This window comes from Durio zibethinus, chromosome 28 (genome assembly GCF_047325235.1).
Source record: "Durio zibethinus cultivar Kanyao isolate XHJ-2024 chromosome 28, ASM4732523v1, whole genome shotgun sequence".
NCBI classification, from domain to species: Eukaryota; Viridiplantae; Streptophyta; class Magnoliopsida; order Malvales; family Malvaceae; genus Durio; species Durio zibethinus.
The window spans coordinates 15,516,625-15,540,249 of NC_143189.1; the positions used below are offsets into that span (position 1 = coordinate 15,516,625).

Sequence of the window (23,625 nt, forward strand, 5' to 3'; positions counted from 1 at the left end):
AAGGGTAAACAGTATTAAATCAACACTAGCAACAGCAAAGGGAAAAAAAAACACAGACGAAGAGAGAAAAAATGGAGCAGGTTGAGAAATCACCAATTTCCAAGAGAGAAGATACTGAAATGGGCGAGAGCGACGTTGATGAAAACCCTAAAAGCATCGGAAAATCCAGTAGCGATTCGGAGTCAAGCGATTCAGAAGACGAAGCTGAGCAGAATGGGCAGCTTCTAACCCTAGAGTCTGAGCTCTCCACCAATCCCTCCAACTACGACGCTCATGTCCAGGTAAACAGTCCCATCCCTCGTTCTCGTCAATAAAAGGAACCGAAAAAGATTTTCCTACTGTTAATACTACTGGTATTGGCTTTGATTTGATTTGGTTTCACAGTACATAAAACTGTTGAGGAGAAGGGGTGAAATAGAGAAGCTACGAGAAGCAAGGGAAAATATGAATGCCTTGTTTCCATTGAGTCCCTCAATGTGGGTGGAATGGGCCAAAGACGAAGCTTCTCTTTCGAATGATTCTGATTCCGAGGCAGTCGAGAAGCTTTACGAGAGAGGCATCTCTGAGTATCTGTCAATCCCCCTTTGGTCTGAATACCTAAATTATGTGCAAGAACATGACCCACAAGTTCGAGAATGTTCAGCTGATGGGATTTCAAAGGCAAGAAATCTGTTTGAACGTGCTGTTACCGCTGCTGCTTTGCACATTGCTCAAGGCTCTCAAATATGGGATGCATACACCCAATTTGAACAAGCTATTTTACTAACTATTGACCAATCCGACATTCAGGTCTTAATGTGATGCTATTTTCTCTATGCTTATTTTTCTGTTGAAGTGCATGTTTTTGAAATACGACTGCTTATTATCCATCCATCCATCTATTGTTCAGGTGAAAGAGAAACAGGTCCAGCGAATACGAAGTATATTCCATCGTTGCTTGTCTATTCCCTTTGCTAACTTGAAGTCTACTCTTCTAGCCTACAAGGCATGGGAGGTGGAGCAAGGAAATGCTCTTTGTGCTGAATCCGACGATGTGGATGGGATTGAGCCCCATGTTGCTTCAGCTTACCAGAAGGCAGAAAAGATGTACAATGCACGGGCTCATCTTGAAGAACAGATTACCAGAGAGGATATATCTGAGTCTGAAAGATTTCAAAATTACATGGTATGCGATCATCCCCTAAAATCTCTTTAGTGTGAAAATCCATTTATAAAATAATAACTTTGAAATCAAATTTGGTTTCTTCATGTATACTTTAAAGCAATGTCTGCCATTTCTTAGGAAATTAAAATATTTGTTTTTCCTCTTTCTGTTATTGTAGTGTTGTGCTGTAGTATCATTCTGCCTGGTTAAATTGACTAAATGAATGATCTGCTGCAGAGCTACCTAGAATTTGAAAAATCCTTTGGTGATCCAGCCCGAGTCCAAATTCTGTATGAACGCGCCATAACTGACTTTCCTGTATCAAGTGATCTCTGGCTTGATTATACTCGCTATCTTGATAAAACCTTGAAGGTTCTGGCTTTTGCTTGCTATTATTCAGTTAACCATGAAAGTTCTTGCTTTTTACTTGTTGTAATTGGATTTACCGTACTAGCAATTGTTCTTCTCTTCCTTTTCTCCTTTTAGGCTGGAAACGCTGTGAAGGATGTTTATTCCAGGGCAGCAAGAAACTGTCCTTGGGTTGGAGAACTTTGGGTTCGATATTTGTTATGTTTGGAGAGTGGCCATGCTTCTGAGAAAGAGATATCTGCTGTATGTTGCGGTTATTTTCAGAGATTATTTCCTCCTTTTTTCTACTTGAACTACATATCAAATGGTTGTTCAAACTCTGATTTTCTGTCATTATTGGAGGAAAACTTTGTTTATTGGTTGATGTGCATAAACTTTGATTTTCTGTTTGATGCATATAGCTTATGTATATAATACCCAAATATTTTGCTTGGAGCACCAAATAGTTTTTTAAAAGCAATTGAACAGGGAAAAAATGTGTATATTTATTTTTCTGCTAGTCAACATTGTCCTTGGGTTTCACCACAAGCTCAAAAGAAGAAAGTGCAAATGGGGAGAGAATTCATCCAGGCCTGACAAAACGACAGTTCAATTTCAAAATCCCTTCATGCCACCTTCTGCGCATGTTGTTCTCTATGTTCACATCATCATGTAATATGATCTTATTTCCACATCCAAATGAACTAAATGCCATTGCTTTGTCATGGTGGCTTTAGAGCTGTTGATTTTGGCAGTTAGGCTTTTAAAAGGAGGCGAAGTTTAATAAGTGTTTATTACAATTTCATGAATTGTTTTGAAAAGGAAATTTCTTTTACATGTTTATATTAAGGAATTTGTATAATGCTTTGACTACTTTATGATTCTATTTGAGTCTATTTAATTGAATTTGTTCTTAAATTTGTTTCAGGTCTTTGAGAAGTCCCTGCAATGCACATTTTCAACCCTTGAGGAGGCATGTATTTTTGTTTATCTAATTATGTTTTGAATTCATTTGTTAGTTTTCATGCTTTGGATACTTTTGTTAATTTGTCTTATTTGTTATAGTACCATGATTTGTTCCTCACCCGAGTAGATGGCTTGAGGCGTAGAATGTCATTAGCTAAAGGAGACGATGTGTTGAACTATTCATTGATTAGGGAATGTTTTCAGGTTTGTATGTTACTCTTTCTTCTTCGTGTTAAAAATGACTATCATGGATAAGGTCAAAAGTGATTGAAGGTTATCAATCAAATAAGTACTGTGCCTTGTTGACAGAAATTGTAATTTTATGTAAATTCACTCTGGCATTGATAGTCTTCACCCTATATGGGCTACCAATACCTTTTGTCTACGTAAGTTTCATTTTGTGTGGTCTTTCTTTCAGCAAGCAGCAGATTACTTGTCACCACACATGAAGAACAATGATGGTTTATTGCGTTTGTATGCTTATTGGGCCCGCTTAGAGCTGAAATTGGGCAACGATTTAATTGCAGCTCGTGGTGTTTGGGAGAGCTTGCTTAAAACATGGTTTGACTATTCAAAACTTGCACAAATTAGTCTTTAGTTATTTGGTTATGTAATGCTTCAAGGATTTCATGCACGCGTCTCTTTGCAGTGGTTCAATGTTGGAAGCATGGAAAGGTTATATAGCAATGGAAATTGAATTAGGTCATATAAATGAAGTTAGGGCCATATATAAGAGATGCTACAGCAAAAGATTTAGTGGAACAGGTTCAGAGGTATGTTTTCCGTGTTTATTGAAAACATAAATTACATAACTTGATTGTGTTCAAATGATTGCTCATGCTTCAGTTTAGTGGGTTTCTTAAAAATAAAACAAAATTAAGTCTTAGGCGGCACAGAGTGGAGTATGTATTTGCCATGTGTGCAGCAACACTTTTTGTTGCTTTTATCTTTTCCTCTCTTATTCTGTTCATATTGTTGAATACAGGGTAGAAGTAAGGAAACATAAAAAAGGGAATAGTATTAAAATTTAGGTCATGTATTGTTTTTCCAACTTATTTATTAATTTAACTTGTTTACTTTTCCAAAAAAGGTGTTAAGATGTTCAATTCATATGGTAATGGAGGACATGTTTTGGGAATAATGCCTACTTAGGCTTTATTGTGGCCTGAGGCTAGAAAATTAGGGATTCTAGGGTTCATTGCTAAAGGTAGGAAATTAGAGGTAAGATTAGGTAGCAATTAGGGTTCTATTCAGTAGATATTAAATCTCCAATTGCTAGAATAAAAGGGAAAGGTAACTGGAAGTTTTGTGCAGCGGGATAATTAGAAAAAAGCAAGTTTTTTGATTCCTGTGCTTAGGCTTTGAACAGTAACCAGAACATTGTAGCAAGAGAGCGCAAAGGGAGGAGCAAAAAGTGCATCCAGGCATCCATTCTTAATACATCAAAATTCTCATATTTGCATTGATCAAAAGCATTATGAAAGATAAAGGCTCTTAAGACTGCTCCTAAATCTCTAGGATTAGGATTTTTAATTGGAAATTTACAACTAAATGAGTAACCAACTTGGATTCCAGAAAAAATATATCTAACTCCTAGAAACTTATAGAGTGATACATGCTAAATAAAAATGAAGACTAAGGTACAAGAAGTATAAAATTATAAACTTCTCCCGTAGATAAAATGATATGAATTTATAAAGTGAAACCCTAAATTGCTAATACTGAAATTTCATTTATGAAAGTAATAATAATGAAGTTTCTTCTTGCATGATTGCCTCAAATTCAATCATAATCTAAAGTGGACTATATTTACCTTTAGGGGTGAAGCCAAGCTTTTTACTTTGGAGGGGCCGAAATAAAAGTAAGATGAATTGATAAAAAATCTAATAAAGAGAATTAATGTTAACATAATAATGTAATTAAATAAAAAACTATAAATTCTTTTCATGATTAAAAGAAAGTTGTTGTATATTTAAAGAACAATTAAAATCTAACTAATAAGTTTTTGAAAAAATAAAAGTAACACATTAAAAGGTTGAGTTTTAGAAATGAAAAGTTTGGTAAAAATAAAAAAATTATAATGTACAATTAAATTTGTCATTTTATGTGCTTTTTTATTGTATTTTTTCTGCCTATATAAAAAGAAATATTTTGACATAATAATTAATGTCAGCATACTTATTTAATTAATTGAAAAGAAAATTTCATTTTAAGGAACTAAAAAATTCAATGAAATAATAATGATTACATTAAAAAGGATAAATTTTTTATTGAAAAAGGTAAGAAAATCAAATTATTTATTGCAGCTACAAGTAAAAATTTTAATAACTCATGAAATTACCATATCATTACAATTGTTCCTAAAGGAAGAGCCAAATTATTAATTTTTGGAGGGGGCAAAATATGATTTTACCATTTTTTTGGATGAAAACATACTTGTGCTAAATTGATTTTGAGGAGCCAACCGGGGGGGGGGGGGGGGGGGGGAGGGCCCTAGCCAGCCCCCCCTCTAGATTTGCCTCTGTTTACCTTTTATTCTATGCTCCATTGCCAACTTTAAGTGATAATGAAATTGCACCCTAGGAGCCCATCGTAGCGAAAACATATAACAGAGCGTGTTGATGCTCATGGAAACTAGAACGTAGATTGGATCCGATGTAATGTGTGAGGATATCATTTTCTTTTTTCTTGTCTATCATATGGAAGGGAAATTTTCTCAATTTAAACCTTGATTTGTTTTGTCTTTAGTTGATAGTATGATACAAAAATGGTACTAAATGAGACTTATTTATCATGTGTGTGCATGCAAGTGTCTGTATGCGTGTATGGGTTCAAATGTTATGATATAGAGCTACAATTCATCTGAAGGCCATGGTTCTAAATATTTTTGTGATATGGTTCATACTTTTTGCTATTTGACTTGTCTCATCGCTCCCGCCTTTTTGAAGCCGGAATTTATTTTTGAGCCCCTCAGTTGATGTAATTGTTTGCCAACAAGCTGTCTTGGTCCTATTCATATAATTCTATAGTCTACTACAGCATCTATGATAACTTGGTAATGTTTACTTTTAGTGTATAAGATTAAAAGTATCTTTTGGGATTGTAATCTGTGTTGGTGTCCTTTTGGGTCTTAGTACTCCAGAATTTTCTTCAGCTGCTCTATCAATGTACTGTAAATTAGATGATACATTCCTTTCTAAAACACAGAATCATTCAGGACATTTGCCAGGCTTGGTTGCGCTTTGAGAGGGAATTTGGAACACTTGAAGACCTTAACTATGCTGTGGAAAAGGTACAACATTTTACTATTTTTTCTGTTATGTTTTTCTGATTATTGTTTTGCTTCAGGTTGTTAACATATTTTCTTGTAAAAGCAGGGAATTGCACTTCCTTGTTGATGGGTTGAAATCAAATAAAAAAATGAATATGACAAAGAAGGAGACTCATTCTGGAAATTGTAAAAAATTTCATATTTTGGCTAGCAATCTTTGTTATTTAACCATCAAAGCAGTGTTAAAAAGAATAAATAGTTTACTCAACAAAGAACTTAGTATTTTATAATTTGTAAAGTAGTCTTGTTTTATTTTATTTCTAAAACAAAAAACTTATTGTGGAGTAAAAATGGAAAATCCTAAGTCACCTGCTTTCACCATCAACTGCACTGCCACTGCTTTAGGTGATTTTTTTGTCCATTACCATGTCAAAACTATGCAACTTTCTACATCTATTATTCCTGATGATTCCATGAATATAATTTTTTTATTGCATTTGTTACTTCTTGGCTGTTGGTGGGAGATTTGTCACTAGGTGTCAGGTGAAAAGAATGATAGATTTCATCTATTTTTGTTATGCTATGTTTAGTATTAAAATGCTTCAAATCTTTCTTCCATTATAAATGAAATTTTCAATTACTTGTAGTCTTGGACAACAGTATTTGATTTGCTTTCTTGAGTTTCAGGGGAAAGTTTGAAAACATACTTTTCCCTGTTAAGCTAAGATACACGGTTCTTTTTAAAATTTTTATTGGTTTTATTTAGCAAAAAGTTATTAGATTTGATTCTGTGTTTTCAGTACTTTTGTTTTGCTCTTTTAATGGGATGCCATTTGCCCTTTCTGTTTCTTTGATATTTGTTTTTATTCAATACAGTTTTGTCTGTTTGTAAGTGACTCATGCTTATGAATCTTCATATGGTTAATCCAGATCTATGTTGGTATTAAAGTATTCTTTCTAGTGCCCTTAAGGAACCATCTTTCATGAATGTAAATAAGGCATTTAGTAATATTGACAACATCCTTTGGTACTTACTATTGTCTGAGAATATTCACAAGTGTAGTGTAGTCTGGTATGTAAAACATAAAAACAAAATGTCATCTGGTTGATGAATAACCCTGGCTGCCTTTGACAAAGTTAGAATTGTTTTTGTTTGCTATTCCATTTCTCAGGTTACTCCTCGTCTTGAGGAGCTACAATTGTTTAGGTTACAGCAGGAATCTAAATCTTTCAGTGAAGCAACTTATCAAAGAGAGCAGAACCTTAAGAAAACAGTGCGTGAAAAGAGGAAATCAGGTTTGAGCACAATTGATGAACAGTCTCCAGCTAAGCGGCAGAAAAATACTTCTCAAAGTCCGAAAAATTTGCATGAGGAAAAGGACACACAAAGGCAGAACTTAGCTGAAGCAAATGTCAGGAAAGAGCAAAAAGGCAAGGTTGAGAAACAAGTAAATGAGCTGCTGATGAAAGACACTAATCCTAGTAAAACCAGATTATATACTGATCAGTGCACTGCATTCTTATCAAATCTTAGCTTTAAGGTAAGTAGACGCTGTTCCTTCCTGCTGCCTCTCATATTTTTTTTCCCTCTGTCAAATAAATGGACACACTTGCCTTTCTTTATATTGTTTGCTGTTGGACAATCTGATAGACAAGTTTATATTTTTGAATAACAGGCAAAAGATGAAGATCTACATCGATTCTTTAGTGATGTTGGTGGGGTCACTTCAATTCGAATTCTGTATAACAAGTTCACTGGACAATCAAGGGTCTCTCTCTCTCTCTCTCTCTCTCTCTCTCCCTCTTCACTGAATGTGTGTGTGTGCATGCACATGGACATGCACCCTTTGTTATTTTTGTGTTCTTTGTGACTGCAGATGCTACAAAAGAACTGAGAAACTGGCTGCATGAGTTACTACATGTCAGTCTGGTGCTCAGGCTGGAATTTCCATATCATGATCTTTCTTGATTAGTACTGGATTATGTGTTGTACCGTTTAATGTCCTTTATGAACCTTTTTTTTGCTGTCTCTTCAAGTAGATATAATTTTCCATGGGAGGAATGGAGTTTTGACAGTGTTCTTTGCTAAAGAATGTCATTTTCTACTCTTTGTGTTTACTTCTAGCATTCACAGCTGATTTGTCCCACCGAGATGCATCAAGCATTCAGCATTATCAAGTCAGGTGGTTTATTATGGGAAAGATGATGAATAGACTAGATTCTCCATGAATATTTTCAGTTAAATGTCTGAGGTGGTGTTTTGATAATTCATTGAAAATTAAAATTAATGATTTAATTTTTTGATTTGTTTAATTCATTGCTGAAGTCACATGGTGGATGATATTTAAAAAATGTTGAAAATTTATAGTTAAAACTTAATGTATTCAGTCAATTTTATTAAATGAATTTTTATCTTCCACTAATCTTATATTCTTTCCTATTCGAAGTTTTATGAATGCACAATTCTTATAATATCATATCTCTTTTAATATACATTCAGTGAAAATTAACTGAGCATTCAATCTGAAATAGTATTCCAAACAATTTTTATGGTACAATTTAGTATGTAAAAATTTCAGAACTAAGAATTTTGTGCTAGCATTAATGATTTTGAGTTAATGGAAAAATTTAACAAAAAAGCACCTAAGGTCTATGTCCCCATTCCCTAACCTGGGTCAACATCAACATACCACCATTTATCATTGTGATGCTTGATACCTTTTATTGGATTTTGAAGGGACTGGCATATGTGGATTTTGAGGATGATGAACACCTTGCTGCAGCTGTAGCGAAGAATAAGCAAATGTTGCTTGGAAAGAGCTTGAGCATTGCACGGTCAAATCCAAAGCAAGGCAGGAAAGGATCTATTGCTCTTACTGCACCTGATGGACATGGTAAGCGTAGAGATTTTAGTTGTACAATGTCCTTGCTCTCCAGCCTTTTCCATCAATTTCTTTCTTCTGTCTCCATGTCTCCATTTACGCTTACTCTTGCTTGTGCGATGATGCATAGATCTCAAGTTATTGCAGCGGATGCCTAATTTATTAAAATGCATCACATACTTTTTTTTATGTGATATTTGTTGTATGCACAGACATTTACATTTGAAAATGAGAATAGTTCAGCCCTGAAAATTGTATGCATGGTAAAGATTGGGAAAGAAAATATCTGTTGGGAAAGAAAATATCTGTTAGGAAAGATATGCTGAGAAGTAGCAAGATCAGGGCTGGGAAGTGAACATGTTATTTCATGTCTTAGTCATGTTAATCTAATTTCATCCTGCAACTTTCAGTGTTTTGAATGTTATTATTTACATTGGGAGGGATTAACTTCCTAATATTTCTTTTTAGTGCTTGTGTGTGTCTTCTTTTCCTCTCTTTTTCCTTTTCTTTGTTGACGAGGAAGGAGGGGGGATGTGTTTAATATTTAATAGAAAAGAACAATTTTTTGAGTTATTTTAGTAGCTCTTTGGCTTGTTTGAAAGATACGGTAGTTTTTTTCTTGTTAGTAATTGACAAGTTTACTACTATGTTGGCGGCGAATCAGACAAAACCTTGCTATGAACTTGGTTGCAAACTTGCATTAATGAGTTTAGGATCAGGCATGGTGACACCCTAAGCATACGGTGATATATATTGTAATCAGAGACAAAAAACAGTGTTCTCTGAGTGTTATTTTATTAAAAAAGAAGCTCCAAATATATAGAGGAATTAATATGTACAAAGAAGCCCACAAAATCACAACACAATCATCTAAACATATGAACAAATAAAAGACCAGAAATATAAATCCCAACAAATCAGGAAATTGATCCTGATTGGATGCATAATCTGTCAACACTCCTCCTCAAGCTAGCGAATAGATATTTATCATTCTCAGCTTGTCAACAAGAGTCTCAAAGCTTGGTTTATGTAGTCCCTTTGTTAGAATATCTACTACTTGTTGCTTGGTAGGGATATAGGTCATACGGATGACTCCGATATCAATTTTCTCTTTGATAAAATGCCTATCAACCTCTACATGCTTTGTTCAATCATGATGCATTGGGTTATGAGCAATACTTAAAGCAACTTTGTTATCACAATATGGTTTCATAGGATATTTAGTTGTCATTTTCAATTCTTTCAAGAGTCTCTTTGGTCAAATAAGTTCACAAATTTCTTGTACAAGAGCTCTAAATTATGCTTCTGCACTACTTCGAGCAACAACGGACTGTTTCTTGCTCTTCCATGTGACAAGATTATCCCAAACCTTCGTACAATACTCAGAGGTGGATCTTCTGTCTTCAATTGATCCTGCCCAGTCTGCACCTGTAAATGCTTCCACATTTCTTTGGTCATTCTTCTCAAACAACAAACCCTTACTAGGTGTGGCCTTCAAATACCTTAAGATTCAACATACAGCATCAAGATGCTCCTCAAATGGGTAGTGCATGTAATGACTTACGACACTGATTGCAAAGGCAATATAAGGTCTTGTATGAGACAAGTAGATCAGCTTTCCAACCAATCGTTGATATCTTCCCCTTTCTATTGGAATTCCTCCTTTCTTTCCAAGCATCACATTAGGATCTAAAGGTGTATATCAGTTTCCTTCAAGAGATCAACCGTATACTTCTTTTGGGAAACAATAATGCCCTTCTTGCTACTTGCAACTTCCATCCCTAAAAAGTATTTAAGTTGTCCAAGATCCTTAAGTTCAAATTCTTTTCCAAGAGTCTTCTTTAGCCTATCTATTTCTTCAATGTCATCACTTGTTAGTATAATATCAACAACATAAACAATTAAAATAGTCTTGTTGCCATGTTTTGAGTGTTTGAAAAAAAGAGTGTGATAAGTTTGTCCTTGACTAAATCCATGTCTCCTTATTGACTTCGCAAAGCGATCAAACCAAGCCTTTGGCGATTGTTTTAAACCATAGAGATTTTTCTTTAGTTTGCATACCATCCTGTCATTGTTTTCCCCTTCAAACCCAGGAGGCAAATCCATATAAACTTCTTCAACTAGCTCCCCATTAAGAAAGGCTTTCTTGAAATCCATTTGGTGTAATGGCTAGTCAAGATTAGTAGCTAGTGAAAGCAGTACCCATATAGTGTTCAATTTAGCAACTGGAGCAAAGGTTTCAGTGCAGTCTACTCCAAAAGTTTGAATAAACCCCTTTGCAACTAGGTGGGCATTATGTCTCTCTATTCCACCATCTGAATTGTACTTAATAGTAAACACCAACTTACATCCAACTGGTGTTTTTCCTTTAGGTAACTCGGCAACATCCCAAGTCTTGTTCATTTCCATTGCTCTCATCTCTTCAAGTATTGCAACTTTCCATTTTGGAAATTTTAGGGCTTTTTCAATATTTTGTGGGATTTTAGTTACCTCAATCTTTTCTACCAAGGTATGAAATGTTGTAGACAAACAGTTGTAGGATAGATAATTGGACAGCGGGTATTGAGTGTATGATTTTACACGTTTCTTGAGTGCTATATGTATGTCTAGATCATCAGCTGGAGTATTCACTGGTGATGGTGCTGTAGACCCAACATTTTTTGATTCAAGATTTACTTGTGGATCAGATTCTTGACAATGCACTTGGGGCACAAAAGTCTGTACTTCTTGAGGTAATGGTTTACGTTGTGAATAAATACGAAGCTCTGTTTTTTTGTTGAGGACTAAGCATAGATGAATCTTTCCCTGTTTCCAATTTAGTTTCAACTGGTGACACAATAGGAATAGTTGATGTTATTGGAAGAGGAACAAAAGAATCCCAAAGCCTATCTTCACCTATTGTCTCCATTTGAAGAGTTGTTTTTGCGTAAAAGGGTTGATTTTCAAAGAATGTGACATCTAATGTTACAAATGTCTATTTTGTGGATGGACAGTAGCACTTATACCCTTTTTGAGTTGGAGAGTACCTAATAAATATACATTTTATAGCTCTAGGTTCTAGTTTTCTGTGGGATGGATTTTTGTTGTGAACCAAACATGTGCAACCAAAAACTTTTGGGGTGTAAAGAAGTAAACAACCTAGTTTGTGGATATGACTCAAGTAACATGTTTAATGGTGTTTTGAAATTGAGAACTTTACTCAAAAGTCTATTTGTCAGGTATGAGGCTGTTAAAATAGCATCTCCCCAAAAAAACTTAGCAACGTTATTGGTAAACATTATAGCATGAGCAACTTCTAATAGATGACGGTTTTTACATTCTACAACCCCATTTTGTTGGGAGGTATTAACATAAGAGCTTTGTTGAAAGATCCCATTTTTTGTTAGATAATCACCAAGAATTGAATTAAAATATTCCCTCCCATTGTTCGTGAGGAAAATTTGGATTTGAGCTTGAAATTGAGTTTGGACCATTTTGTGGAATTGCTGAAAATTGTCTTAGCATTAGACTTGTCTTTTAACAAGTAAACCCAACAAGCTCGTGTGTAATCATCTATTAAGGTTATGAACCACCTAGTTCCAGTTATGTTATTTTCTTGTGAATGTCCACATATATCATTGTGAACTAAAGAAAAAGGTTTAGAAAATCTATATGGATGACTTGGATAAGGAACATGAGTGTGTTTGGCAGGTTGACAAGTTTCACAACCAAAGAAATGGACATCTTTATTCTTAAAAAGAGAAGGGAACATAGTTTTTAGATATGGAAAACTAGGATGTCCTAACCTATTATACCATAACATAATTTCATTAGAAATAGGAACAGATTCAACACTTAGAGCCAAAGCTTGTTTATTCACTTGTTGAGTATCCTCAAGATAGTACAATCCTTCATGCTCCTTAGCATTGCCGATCATCCTCCTCAAGAGTAAATCTTGAAACTCACAATATGAAGGATAAAATTTAGCCACATAGTTCAAGTCACTAATAGACACTAGGTTACATGCTAAATTAGGAACTTGCAAGACTGAAAATAGTGTCATATTAGTAACCTTAATGTTTCTCTTTCTAGCAACAGAGGATAGTGATCCATCAGCAATACAAATCTTAAGATTTCTAGGACATGGATTATATGTTGAAAACAGTTCATGGCAACCCGTCATATATGAACGGATGCCCCAGAATCTATAATCCAAGAGTTCTTAGAATCAGATTTTGCACCTAAAGCAGAGAGGTAATTAACTTTCTGTGCCATTGTGCACTTTGGAGTAGGTGTAGCCGTTTGGGTATTGTTGAGGAGTGTTTGGAGTTGCTGAAGTTGCTTCTTGCTAAAATCTGAACCTTCAGCCTTGTTTTCTTCCATATCAGCCTGAAAGCCCTTGCCTCTTTCTACTTGCCTGCGTGGTTTCCAATTTGCTGGTTTCCCATGAATTTTCCAGCAAGTTTCTTTTGTATGATAAGTGCGTTGACAATGATCACACCAAGCCCTATCATTCCTATGGTTACCATGTTGTTCTTCAAGTCCAGAATAATCATTTTTCTTGGAAACAAGGGCTGAGTTTTGAGAGGTGTTTACTGCAAGGGGTTCTTTGGTTCCTAGCATGACTCTTCTTCTTGACTTTCTTCTCTTCTTACTTCAGAAAAAGTCTCCCTAATGCTTGGAACAGGTTTGGTTCCAAGTATTCTGCCTCTCACCTCATCAGGCTCCTTATTTAGACAATGGAGAAAATCAAAAACCCTTTCTTTGTCGAGCATTATCTTGTATTTTTTTTTTTGTCCTCTGCATGATGCCAGTCTGTATTAGAAAACAAATCTGTTTGTTGCCAAAGGCTGGTCAAGTTGTTGTAGTACTCAGTCACAGAATTATCCCTTTGATTCCTATCTTTCAAGGCTGACTTGATTTCAAAGAATTGTGATGAGTTTCATGATCTGAGTACATCTCCTTCACCATATCCCAGATTTTTTTAGCACTTCTATAGAAAAAATATGTTCTTCCAATCTTACGCTCCATAAGATTAACTAATGATGCTATTACCTGGAGTTTTCAGAAATCCATGTTGAATGACCTGATTCTCTTTCCTTTGGTTCCTTTGTTGCACCAGTCAGATAGCTGATTTTTTCTTTCCCTTGAATCACTAGCATCACAGATTGAGACCACCCTAGAAAGTTTGTTCCATTGAGTTTATGCTGTGTTTTTTGTAGGGAATTAAAGTCACTTGCAATAGGCGCCATTGGAAAAGAATTTTGAATATATTTAGAAGTCACCTCTGATGTACTTTGTCGAGAGGCACCAGTCATGGCTGTTTTGGCCATTAGAAAAGAAAAAAAATTAGAAGCAAACCTTGGTTTGAGATGATGTAATCAAAGACAAAAAGACAAGGTTCTCTTGAGTGTTATTTTATTAAAAAAAAATTCCCAAATATATAGAGGAATTGATATGTACAAAGAAGCCCACAAAGTCAGGACATAATCATTCAAACATAGAAACATATAAAAGACCAGAAATATAAATCCCAACAAGTCAGGAAACTGATCTTGATCTGATGCATTGTCTATCAACATATATAATTAATATATGAAATATAATTAGATTTTTTTATACACTATTTCAATATCAATTCTTTTTACTTGACATAAGACCACCGGAATTCGTTATCTTACTCTATATGTTGCTTTTTCTTGATTCTTGCTCTCTTGAACAAAATTTGCAATTAGGCTAAAATACTAAATAAGCTTTTGAAATATTTCACTTTTCCTAAATAATTCACTACTCTTCTGGTGGACTTAAATAAGCCCCTATTATATGATTTGTACCTAGATAAGCCCTTATGTTGATGAAAGAATGTCATGTTGTATTGTGGGACATTAATGGTTTCTTGAGCAATTGTCGATTGGCATCTTCTAACACATGGATGCAAATGTGGCTTTTACAACGTGAAAAAATTGGCCGAGTGAATTTTTGTCCGAGACATGGTCATTATAGTAAGGGCTTATGGGGTTAGAAATCATATAATAGAGGCTTTTTTGAATATAAATAATGGGTGAGGGCTTTTTTGAAAATTTTAGGATAGTTTAGACTTATTTAGTATTTTAGCCTATTGTATATGGTGATATGTAATCACCTTAAAAACCTAAAGAAAGAAGAAAACCCAAATAACATAGAGTTTCTTGTTGGGAAAGCACAAACTCAACTCACACCATTCAGATGTTCATTCAAAAATATATATATATAGGCAATACAATACAAGTTTCCTAAGGCCATGCCTTTTACTACTAGTTTACTTGACACAATGGATAATCTATTTGTGGACTCCAAGTCATTACCATTTGCAAGAAAGTCTTAAAAAAAAAAGGTTAAAGGTCAAAAAAGCCTTCAAACAAAAATTTAATAATCATTCAAGCCCTTATTGTTTTATTGCAATTAGTTAAATTCTCTAACATCTATTTTCACCAATTAAGCCCTTATTAGACAAAATTTGGTTAATTGTTAAAACCTATTTCCATTCAATCGTGGGGTCGGTTGGGGCGAAAATAGATGTTTAAGGGTTCAATTGATCCGAAATAGAAAATTCGGGGCTTGATTAATTGCAATAAAATGTTTGGGGCTTAAATGATTATTTAATTTTTTTTCGATGGTTTTTTTACCCTTTTGCCAAAAATCAACAAAGAAGCTTGGCAACAAAGTTTAGACATTGACTTCAATATTCCACCTTTGCTGCTTTGCTACAAATTGCAATTTGCTTCATTAAATGCTCGAACCTGACCTTAGGTATATGCTTAGTGAAAATGTTAGCCAACTGAGCTTTTGAGCTGCAATGAACCAGTGCAATCTCCTTGTTCCGCCTCACATCCCCAGTTCTTTTTTTTTTTTCTTATTCTATCTACAATGAAGGAGTACATCTAAATAAATAGGAATAGTGAAGTTTCTTATTAGGAAATAACTTACATGAAACAAAAAATAAAAAATAATAAAAGGAAGGAGAATTATTATATTCTAAAATAGAAACAAATTCCTAAAAGCTTGACAAATAGAATAATTGATTAAATCAGAGGAAATGAGAAATATTCTCAAAATAAATTAGGAAATCAAGCTGCACTAATGTAGGAGAATCAGATTTCTATGCTTTCCCTCAAGTTGGGTTATGAATGTTAATCATACTCAGCTTGGACTTCAATCAGTCACAAATGCTTCTAGGAAGAGCTTTAGTTAGAATATTTACAATTTGTGAACTTGTAGGGATATAGGCCAAGGGATATAGGCCAGTTTGACTGAACCATTTTCTATCTTTTCCTTTATGAAATGTCGGTTCAGTTCTATGTTCTTGGTCCTATCATGATAAATAGGATTTTATAGTAGCCTTATTGTCACAAAATAGTGTCATAGATGCCACAGTTTGAACTTTAATTCTTCAAGTAACCTCATCAGCCAAATTCCTTCACAAATACCATGGGACATTGCTCTAAACTCAGCGTTAGCACTGCTTCTAGCTACAACAGCTTGCTTTTTACATCTCCAAGTGACCAAATTGCCCAAAATATAAGTGCAATATCCAATAATGGACCTTTTATCTGTTACTGATCTAGCTTAGTCAGCATTTGTGTACACCTTGATTGCCTTGTCCATTGACTTCTTCAAATATAGATCTTTATCATGACTCTCCTTTAAGTACTGTAAGATGCGATGAACAGCCTTGAGATGCTCCTTGGTTGGAGTATTTATGTATCTACTCACCATCCCTACTGGAAACCCAATATCAGATCGTGTGTGGAAGAGGTAAATAAGGTTCCCAACTAGTCTTTGGTATCGCCCTTTGTCCGTGAGAGGTTCCATTTTCACTTCCATTTTTATTAGTTGAGTCCATGGGTGCATTGGCAGGTTTGCATCCAATCATGTTGGTTTCTTTGAGTAGATCAAGTATGTACTTACGTTGAGACACTGATATTCCATTCCTAGATAGAGCCACTTCCATCCTAAGGAAATATTTAAGGAACCCCATGTTCTTTATTTCAAACTCCTTTGTAAGGAGTTTCTTCAAATCATCTATTCCTTCCTTGTGGTCTCCGGTGATTATGATATCATGCACATAAACAATAAGAATAACTCTTTTTCCTTCATTAGTGAACTTAACATGGTATGGTTAAATTGACATTGAAGGAATCCTTACCTCTTCATTACCTTGGTCAAGTATTCAAACCAAGCTCGAGGAGACTGTTTAAGTTGATACAAAGATTTTTGGAGTTTGCAAACTTTGCCCATGTTGTCTTGCCTTTGGAAACCAGGGGGAATTTTCATGTAGACATCCTTATCCAAGTCACCATTTAAGAATGCATTCTTGGTGTCAAGTTGGTGAAGAGGCCAATCCAAGTTGGCTGCTAGTGACAATAGAACTCTAATTGAATTGAGTTTGGCTACTGGAGCAAATGTCTCCTCATAGTCTATCCCATAGGATTGAGTGAACCCTTTTACAACAAGTCTAGCTTTGAACCTGTTTATACTTCCATCTACATTGTGCTTTATTGTGAAGATCCACTTACATCCAATTGGGTTTTTCCCTTTTGTTAAATCTGAAATTTCCTATGTCCCATTTTTCTCTAGTGCCTTGATTTCTTCAAGAACTGCTGCCTTCCAATTTGGTTCATTAAGGGCTTCCTGAATATTTTTTGAAATTTGCACATTGTCAAGATATGTAGTAAAGGCTCGAAAGTTTCGATTTAACCTGTCATATGAGATGTACTTGTAGATAGGGTACTGGGTGCATCAACTCACACCTTTTCTTAATGCAATAGGAATGTCAAGGTCATTATCAAGCTCACAAGTTAGAGTCTTCAGTAACATTCATCTTCATTTTGAAATTTTCAATAAAATATTTGTAATATATGAAGTCCATTTTGTCTTGTTCCTTGTTCTAGGAAGATGAAGGTTTGTCCTGCAAGGTCATAATGGTGTTTCCATAGTATAAATGTCCTAAATCAGGGTTTTCTTATTCAATGGGGACATTACCTGTGTTAAGTTTAGGTTCTTGGAGACTTGGATTAGGTTGATTTTTAGTGCTGGGTTGTGTATAGTTGTCCACTTCTTCTTTTGGTTTTTGCTTCCTTGGGTAGACTATCAGTTCTTTTGTTTTTTCTTGCATAACCTTAGGGTTTGAAAAGTCAAGAGTTGTCTAAACAAGTTGTGTTTTGGAATATGCATGGCTGATAGGTTGGGTAGGTTGAGAATCTGGTTTTGAAGGGGTTGGGAAATTGGCAAGACAACAACTAAGAATTGATATTCCTGAGTAGTATTCTCCCCCTGGATATCATTCTTGCTGTAATATGGAAGATTCATAAAGAAGGTGACATCCATAGAGTTATAGATTTTTTTTGTGATGGTGACTAACACCTATAGCCCTTTTGGTTTGGGGAATAACCAAGGAAGATGCATTTTAAGGCTTTGGGATCAAGCTTGCTGCGGTTTTGTGGGCTAATATGAACAAAGGCAATGTAGCTAAAGAGTTTGATGGGAATGGAAGAGATCACCCAAGTTTGTGGGTAGGAAGCAATGAGAGTTTGACATGGTGTTTTTAAAGCCAAGAACTCGATAAGGCATTCGGTTAACCAAATCAATTGTAGTGAGGACAACTTCTCCCCAAAAATATTTAGGCACATTGGAAGTCAACAAGAGGGATCTAGTCACTTCTATCAAATGCCTAAGTGTCAATGGAAGAGCTTTGATGGATAATGCCATGATTGGTTAGGTAAGGGCTGAGAATAGAGTTGAAGTATTCCCTCCCATTGTCAATTTTAAGGACTTGGATTTTGGCTTGGAATTGGGTTTGTACCATGCTATTAAAGTTTTGAAAGATTTGGCTAACTTTGGATTTTTCTTTACCCAAGTGAGTTGAGTATGATCATCGATTAATGTAACAAACCATCTAAAACCTGTGATATTGTTAACTCTTGACGGTCCCTAAATGTCACTGTGAATTATTGAGAAATGTTGAGATGATTTATTGGAAAGGCTAGGGTGGGTATTTCGAGTGTGTTTGGAAAGTTGGCAAGTTTCACATTGAAAATCTTTGGAGATATTATTGAATAATGAGGGAAATAGCCTTTTTAGGTATGAAATATTTGGATGTCCTAATCTATAATGCTATAACATGATAAGGTCATCCTTACTAGTACTAGAGGCTAAGGTTGTACAAGAGTTTTGTGGTCTCTAAAGTGTATCATCTTGAAGAAGGTAGAGTCTTGCACCCATCCTAGCACTGCCAATAATCCTCCTTGAGCCCAATTCCTAAAATTCACATAAGTTGGGAAAAAATTTAGTGACACAACATCTATTCTTCGTAAGCTTACTAATAGAAAGTAGGTTACAACTTAAATTAGGGACATGGAGGACAGTTGAGTGTTATGTCTTTCAAAACTACAATATAACCTATTCTTGCCACCTTTAAGAGAGAGCCATCAGCAATTTTTATAGCAGAACTATCATAGCAAGGTCTATATGTGTTGAATAAGGATGCATCTCCACTCATGTAATCTAATGCTCCTGAATCAACAATCCAAGATTGTGTATTTCCCGCTGGACACTTAAGGCATTTAGGAAATTACCTTTTTGTGCTAGTAAACTAGTTCCAAAGGTTGCAGACTTGTTTTGAAGGGTTTGTTGGAGCATCACCTCTTTGTGACTTTCCTCATGCCATACCTTTGCAGAAGAAGAGCTCTCACTCTTGCTAGCCATAACGGAAACTTGTGTGGCTCCGGTCTAATGGTTTAGGCCTACTTGCTCTGAAACCATGTAGAAAACTTAAAGAATAATTATCCTTATTTCTTTTAATTCTATCTACAATGAAGGAGTACAACTAAATAAATAGGAATAGTGAAGTTCCTTATTAGGAAACAACTTACATGAAACAGAAAACAAAATAATAAAAGGAAGGAGAATTATTTTATTCTAAAATAGAAACAAATCCCTAAAAACTTGACAATTAGAATAGTTGACTAAATCAGAAGAGTAAATGAGAAATATTTCCAAAATAAATTAGGAAATCAAGCTGCACTAATGTAGAAGAAAAAGATCTGCACTAATGTAGGAGAATCAGATTTTTACAAATGGAACTTGATCTTAGAAGTGCTGTGTTCTTCCATGGAACACAACAATTTTCTCAACCAAATTGCTTGGTTGATGGCAGCAGCAGCTGCAATATATTTTGCTTTTGCGGTCAACTGAGCAACCGTGTTCTGCTTCATTGAGGTCCATGCAAATCCGCCGGAACTAAGAGTGAACAAGTATCCTGAAGTGCTCTTCATGTCATCATAAGAGCAAGCCCAATAAATGTCGGTGTACCAACCAGATTCAGTTTTGCTGACTTCTTGAACCACTTGCCAAAATCAATTGTGCCTTGGACATACCTCAGCACTTTCTTACCTGACTTAAAGTGCACTACACTTGCATAGTGGATAAATCTGGAGAGCAAACTGACTGCATACACAATGTCATGGCTGGTTTCTGTCAAATACAACAAACAAACAAACAAACAAACAGGCCTTTATAGTCTTCCCATCAAATTTCTCGAAACCATCTTTGCTGAACTTTTCACCGAGCTATAGGTGTGCTCATTGGTTGACAGCTCTCCACATGAAATTTTTTTAGCATTTTCCGCGAGTACTTTTGCTGGCCAATGAAAATGCCAGACTGAGACTGAAGAATTTCCATCCCAAGGAAATAAGTCATCTCACCTAGATCTGTCATCTCAAAAATTTTCTACATCCAATCTTTGAACTGCTGCACCAAAATTTGGCAGTCACAAGCAAATCATCCACTTACAAAGAAACAATCAACAAATCTTCATTTTCAAATTTCTTCACATACAAAATTGGCTCACTAACACTTTTGTTGAATTCAAGCTGTATCAAAATGCTTGTCAATTCTGTTATACCAGGCTTCAGGTGCCGGCTTTAACCCAATCAAGGCCTTCTTGAGCTGGTAGACCTTATCTTCTTTTCCTTTTCGCAACAAAGCCTTCAGGCAGCGCAACATAGATCCTCTTCTTTCAAGTGGCCATTCAAAAAAGCTGATTTAACATCAAGCTGATGAGTTCTCCATTCCTTTTGAGCTGTCGAGGCTAACAGAAGCCAAATAGTATCCAACCCCGCTACTGGTGCAAAGGTCCACGAGAAATCAACTCCAAATTTCTGACCATAACCCTTCACCACTAGTCTTGCTTTTGATCTGTTAACAGAGCCATCAACATTAAGTTTTGTTCTGAAAACCCTCTTTTGATCACATTTTTATGACTTGGTCTGTTAACGAGCACCCAAGTCTTATTCTTTTGAATCATGTTAAACTCCTCCTGCATAGCCTCCTCCCAGCCATCTGACTTAACAGCTTCATTAAAGTTAGCTAGCTCAAACCCTTCAATGTTGCACCTGTCATATGTCTCAGCATGTGATCTGGTGCCTCTCACAGGATAATCTTCATCAGACTCATCATCTGTTATGTCTGCATTTTGCTCCTGCGATGCTCCCAACTCAGTTAACCTGAGCTTCCCATATACAACTTGTGATTTTTCCCAATTTCAAGCTGCATTTTCATCAAATTTTACATTCCTGCTCACAACCATCTTTTCAGTGAGAGGATTGAAAATTCTTTACCCCATTGTATTGTTGCTATAGCCAACAAGGATTCCAACTTCAGCCATCTTGTCAAGTTTGTGTCTTTTAATCTCTGGAATGTATCATCAAGTGAAGCACTGATAGCTTGACTCCAAACCATACTTCAAAAGGAGTTTTGCCTCTTAATGCCTCTGTAGGGAGCCTGTTAAGCAAACATACAGAGGTGCTGACAGCCTCTGCCAAGTTTATTTTTTGATTTTTTTTTCTTATTTTGTTGCAGATTTTAATGACTTGGAGTGCACAAATAGGTTGTCCATTATGTTAAGTAAACTAGTAGAAGGTATTGACTTATGAAACTTTTATTGTTTTACCTTTATATTTTTTCGAATGAATATCCAAATGGTGTGTGAGTGTGCTTTCCCAACAAAAGCTGGGTTCTTTGCGTTTTCTTCTTTCTTTTCATTTTAGGGTGATTACATATCACCATATCCAACAATTGGTATCAGATAGACCTGGCAATTCGTCTCATCGTGTCATGTAAAATACTATATTCGTGTTGTGTTTTAAATGAAAATCGTGTATCACAGTTTATCTATATGAAAATATAAAATACAATTTTTTAGTTTTATTAAAACTATTTATGGTTTTTCGAAAATTTTAAGTCATGTTATCTCTGTGTTTTTTATTTGTATCGTTTTTGTATCGTGTCACACCGTGTCGTATATCAAATTGCCAGGTCTAGTATTAGAGCACCATTGGTCTTTGAGGGACCTATAACTTTGAGAGAACTTAGCAAGTGTTTTTCCAGGCAAAACAAGAAACCCTGCTCAAAAAACCTGAAACACTTGATTCAACATAGCCTCATAATAAAAAGTGTTGCACCAGTTTATAAGTCTTACTAAGCCAAGCTTGACTTATGTTCCTTGAGTCAACTTAGAGTTTTCTTAGCGAGGTTTGTTTCATATTTGGCTGGAGCTCAATCTCAATATCAGATGTGACTCAATCTTGGATAAACTAAAGTTATGTTTGGCTCATTTGCTGCTCAAGTATTTAGGTGGATGGAGTTTTATGAAGCACCCATAACACTTGGAAAAATTGTAGCTAGCAGTGATCTTCAATTTGTGCAGTAAGGGCTAGTTCTTCCATCATTTGATAAAATTGGAGCTTAATTCAAGTCATCACAATTGACTTGGATACATTTTAGGTTATATGTGTTTAAACCAGTACTTCTAATTAGACTAGTGTGATAAAATGTCTGACCTTTTCATATAGGGGAATTCTATTTACACTATTTATTACTCTATACATCCCACTTCTAAATACACCCTAAATTCAAAACTCAATTTCCTATTTCTACTAAATACACCATCACTCCCCATTTTTTATTTTCCATTCCTACCTTTCTCTCTTCTTCTCTCTTCACTTTTCGATTAAAAAATAAAAAAACCCTAAATCCATCAAATTAACTTCAATCCAGTGATTAAAGGTAAGATTCCTATCTTGTTTTCGATTGATTTTTGTTGAATTGTGGTTGAAATCATGTGAATATAGGTTAGGGTTTATTGTAGGATTTACGGTGAAATTGAGCTTCTCGGAAATAGATATCCAAGAAGCTTTAAGGCTTTCTTATATATTGGCTCTTTTCTGTACTAACCTGTGGTATCAAGCCATATTGCTTGGTAGAGTATATGTTATGCAGATAGTTTTTGCATTTTCACCAAGGTGATTTTCAATTTTTGGTTCACATTTACATTTGATAGGCTCCCTTTGCTTTTGTTCCATCCTCGTCTTATCCTGATTTTTATATTTGTTTTTCTCTGGTTTGCTCTATCCCTGTTATATTATAGCTTCCTTATGTTTCGAAACTGAAATTGCAGAAGATGCTAGCAATCGAAGTGGAATTGATGAGAGTTCTGAATCTAAAGAATCTGTTGAAATCTCAAAGGGATCTGCTCACAAGCGTGTTGAGAACATCCAGCTCAAGGGGAAGAACACATTTGCAGTGCCAAGAAATGTTAGACCACTCGGATGGACTACTAACAAACCGAGAACGACGGAAGAGGGAGATGACAAGCCAAAATCTAATGACGAGTTCAGAAAAATGTTTATGAAAACCTGAGGTTCTTTCTTTGTTTCCTGAGTTACTGATTCCAAACATGCTCAGAGTGTTATCCTTGTGCTAATATTCCTAGCAAAGTACCAATTTTTGTGATAAATTAATTGTGGATTTTGTGACCCATTTAGGGTTTAAATGTATGGTCAAGGCTGCTAAGCCTTCCTTATGGTATATAAAATTGCTAGAATTTATTTGGTTCTCTATGTTTGGATGTCTATAGCTAAGCTCATCCTTGAGTAATGGCTGTATTGGCCTTTTTCTATATTGTTTAAACATTTCCTGTCGGAGTAATCAGCAGGAAT

General features: G+C 35.3%; 1 protein-coding gene and 1 pseudogene across 7 annotated transcripts; one reads left to right on the top strand and one right to left on the bottom strand.

Annotated features, from left to right (window-relative positions):
* On the top strand, positions 1-23,526 carry EMB140 (EMBRYO DEFECTIVE 140). 7 transcript variants are annotated; one of them, XM_022867715.2, is made up of 15 exons: positions 1-281; positions 385-789; positions 890-1,165; positions 1,382-1,516; positions 1,631-1,756; positions 2,421-2,465; positions 2,558-2,662; positions 2,877-3,019; positions 3,108-3,231; positions 5,676-5,750; positions 6,902-7,270; positions 7,406-7,498; positions 8,467-8,623; positions 21,488-21,547; positions 23,085-23,526. In XM_022867715.2, exons 1-15 carry the CDS (start codon positions 72-74, stop codon positions 23,324-23,326), a joined length of 2,565 nt encoding a protein of 854 aa, XP_022723450.1. In that variant the 5' UTR covers positions 1-71; the 3' UTR covers positions 23,327-23,526. The 7 variants fall into 7 exon arrangements, with proteins under 7 accessions (XP_022723450.1, XP_022723452.1, XP_022723453.1 ...); XM_022867717.2 differs by having other exon boundaries at positions 5,688-5,750; XM_022867718.2 differs by lacking the exon at positions 21,488-21,547.
* LOC149510799 (uncharacterized) lies at positions 12,770-13,365 on the bottom strand (annotated as a pseudogene).
* Positions 23,527-23,625: the final 99 nt, after the last annotated feature.